The following is a 3,098-nucleotide window of genomic DNA, read 5'->3' on the forward strand; positions in this document are numbered from 1 at the left end:
GCTCTCCATATATTCCTAGTATTGAAGGCAAAACCAAATAAAAACATAAAACTTACCCAAGCTTTACTAAAGATTTTAATGCTACAGGAAATCACACACAGATACAAATCCAGTATTAAAGATAACTACAMAAACCAACTTCTGTCAATGCTTGCTTGTGAGTTTCCACCTACTGAGTGAGTCGGTGGTGTCTCGGCCCAGCGGGTGTGYGGTGGCCTGACCGTCTCCTGTCGCTCCGCTGTCTGAGTCTGATGTCTGTCTGTCAGACTGCAATATCTGAGGAAACATCGGTACTGAGCAAAATCATGTTGACCAAAATTTGTCAAATGCATTTTATTGACTGAATTCTAAACACTTTTATGCTGACAGTGAATTTAAACGCCAGGTCGCAGCGCAACCGTCTGATTCAGGATATGAAACATTGGAAAATGAACCTAATCAGCAACCACAATGGTACCCACAGGAAAAAAAAATGAATAAAACAAGGCACGTCAAACTGTTGTGTCATGTGTAGGCTGAAAGAGGTGACTTCAGCCACATAAAAAACTAAACTGTAATAAAAATAAAAAAATGGGTCAGACTGATTCAGTAGCTAAGCCCTCCAGCTGCTCTCGGGTCAAAATGACCGCCTCAGTTATAAAACTGGTCTKAAGACACACACATGCAAAACCACAATGACTACACTGAAGATAAACTGGCTGAAAGTCAAGGTAATAAGCTGAAACTCACACACACTTTTTTTTATCCTTCTGAGGACTTTGCATTGACTTCCATTCATTTGTCGTTTGTTTCTACAGCCTAACCATGAGCCTCTACCCTAAACCTAACCCCCCACCCAAAATCAGCATCTGTACCCGTGGGGACCAGGCTTTAGTGCCCATGAAAAGCATCGGGTCCCCACAAGGCTGTGTTTTTCTCAAAAGGTCCCCYTGACGTAACACATACGTGTCCACACACACCTTGTCAATCTCCAGTTTCCTTTGTATAATCGGTGAAGTGGATCCATTCAGTCCTTCAGTGTTGCTGCACTGGTTGCCAACATCGTGGACCACCTAAACCCCCCAGAAAAGAAAATCCCTTTACTTCCAGGTACTCCCTCGGCCATATTTGACTGTTTTTAACTTTGTTTTTGTCTAACTTAACATAAAATGTTTGATACAGTGAATAAATGTACCTTGAGCCAGCGCTGGGCCTGTTCTTTGCTCTGAACGGCCAAGACAAGAGCTTCRCCACCAGGTAACGAGAAGCGCAGCTCGTGCCTCTTTTTCCGACCTTCCTTTGGGACGTAGATGACGTTGCAAAGATTCAGCGGGAGCTCTGTGTTGGGAGAAGTCTCCTTGATGCTCTTAAAGCACTACCATTAAAAGACAAAAAATTCATTTATAATTAGAGAGTGTTAACACATCTGAACCTCAGTTAGATGAAACTGATAGATTTAAAAGCTTAACTTAATACCTGAAGTTTACTATCTTTAACAACAACTAGCTGCTTTGTCCATTGGCCGAAGCGTTTCTTTCGCAGCAGGAAGGCACAGATGTGGCAGTCTCTGACCGGTTCATCTGGACTTCCTTCAGCCTTCCACCTCTGAGACGGGTCCCGTCCCTTGGCCTCCTCGTCTTCTTCTTCATATGACTCGTAGGAGCTGCTCAGTGCGTCTGAATCATTGTCTGCACATCAAAAGCACAACAAATGACTCATTACTGACAAAACAACATGCCTCAGTTTATTGTAACATTAMTGAAGTGATGGCATGAATAAGACTCACTGGAGGTTTTAGAGGGTCCATTAATCCTGGTGATGGGGTAGTTATTGTCAGCGTCTTCATAGTAGGCATCTTCAACAGAGTTCCTGGAAGCTACAAATTTGTGAAAGGGCAGATCTCAAGCTCACTGCCTTTTATTTAGAAAAAAAAACTTTATTAGTGTGTGTGTTTAAAACTGACTGTTTATACTGGTGGTAAAATACTGCGGAGAGGATCCAGGATCAAGAGGAACAGCTTCTTCATAGTAATCATCAGGAAGTGGGGTGGCTGGCAGAGGTGGAGGCGTGTCAGTCGGAGTCTGAAGAACCAAAAGAAAAGTTAAACCAGAATTCTTGGCAGAGCTAAAAAAAAAAAGAAATAACACAGATGTCACAGAGTTCCAGCTGACTTACAGATTTAATAAGATGTATTTTCTCCTCTTTGTGCTCCTTCTGCTCCACTGGAGATGCACTGAGCATGTGCAAATCACAGTCTGAAACAACAAAACGGTTTCTCATTTTATAGATCTGCTAGCAAGATGACTAGATATGATACAGTCAACACTGTGAAGTGTTTTGTAAATAAAGGGCTACTAACCAAATTCCTCAAACAAAGACTCTACAAAGCTAGTGCCATTTCCATAGAGACAGCTGTTCATGTAGACGTCTGATCCTTTGACTGTAGGAAAAGAAAACAAACACAAATGAGGTGTTTGGGTTTGGTTGGGGTCATAATGATAAATTACGTGAAGACTTGCATCACACAAAACAGAGAGTAAACAAAAAGATGATGATTAAAGATGTAAAAAAAAGTGCAGAAACTCAGATTGTATTGTGAGAATGTTTGGGCTCTTTACCACACTTGATGACMGTCAAGATATTTAGCCAATCCCCTTTCAATGACCTCGTCCCATTAGCCTCTGTTACCTTTGCATTTCAATATCCTCTTACATGAATCCTTTTATCCCCCCTCTCTTCCTGCACTCGTCCAGATAAACAAGMATCAGCTTTAAAGACCTAGAGGACATTTATTGCTGCAAATGTCCTGATTTGCTGCATGTTTACAACAAGAGTTACAGTACCATTGAGATGAGGATTTACAGCCTGTTTGGCTCCAGACGAATAAATCCAACCATTAGCTCCAACACATTGAGAAATACACAGCAACTCTAAACTGATCAGAGCCTTTAAACACACTACTCAACTAAAATTTCCCCAAACTGCTGAAAGTGTCAACTTAAATTAACACAGCTGAAAAACTGCAAACATAGCACGATTTGACAGCAAAAAAATGTGTTGGTGAAATATTTTAACAGTTTTTTATTGCATTAATACTCTAATATTTCTCTACATGATAA

General features: G+C 41.0%; 1 protein-coding gene across 1 annotated transcript in view; it reads right to left on the reverse strand.

The window, feature by feature from the left end:
- The window catches only part of afap1l1b (actin filament associated protein 1-like 1b), a gene marked incomplete in the record, with an annotated part of 22,472 nt that overhangs the window by 6,754 nt on the left and 12,620 nt on the right, over positions 1-3,098 (reverse strand). Inside the window, 8 exon segments of the mRNA XM_014017656.1 lie at positions 174-276; positions 960-1,052; positions 1,175-1,354; positions 1,456-1,667; positions 1,766-1,855; positions 1,943-2,060; positions 2,155-2,234; positions 2,339-2,419. Of these exon segments, the coding sequence (XP_013873110.1) occupies positions 174-276; positions 960-1,052; positions 1,175-1,354; positions 1,456-1,667; positions 1,766-1,855; positions 1,943-2,060; positions 2,155-2,234; positions 2,339-2,419 (957 nt within the window).

The sequence above is a fragment of the Austrofundulus limnaeus genome, unplaced genomic scaffold (genome assembly GCF_001266775.1).
Source record: "Austrofundulus limnaeus strain Quisiro unplaced genomic scaffold, Austrofundulus_limnaeus-1.0 Scaffold174, whole genome shotgun sequence".
NCBI classification, from domain to species: domain Eukaryota; kingdom Metazoa; phylum Chordata; class Actinopteri; order Cyprinodontiformes; family Rivulidae; genus Austrofundulus; species Austrofundulus limnaeus.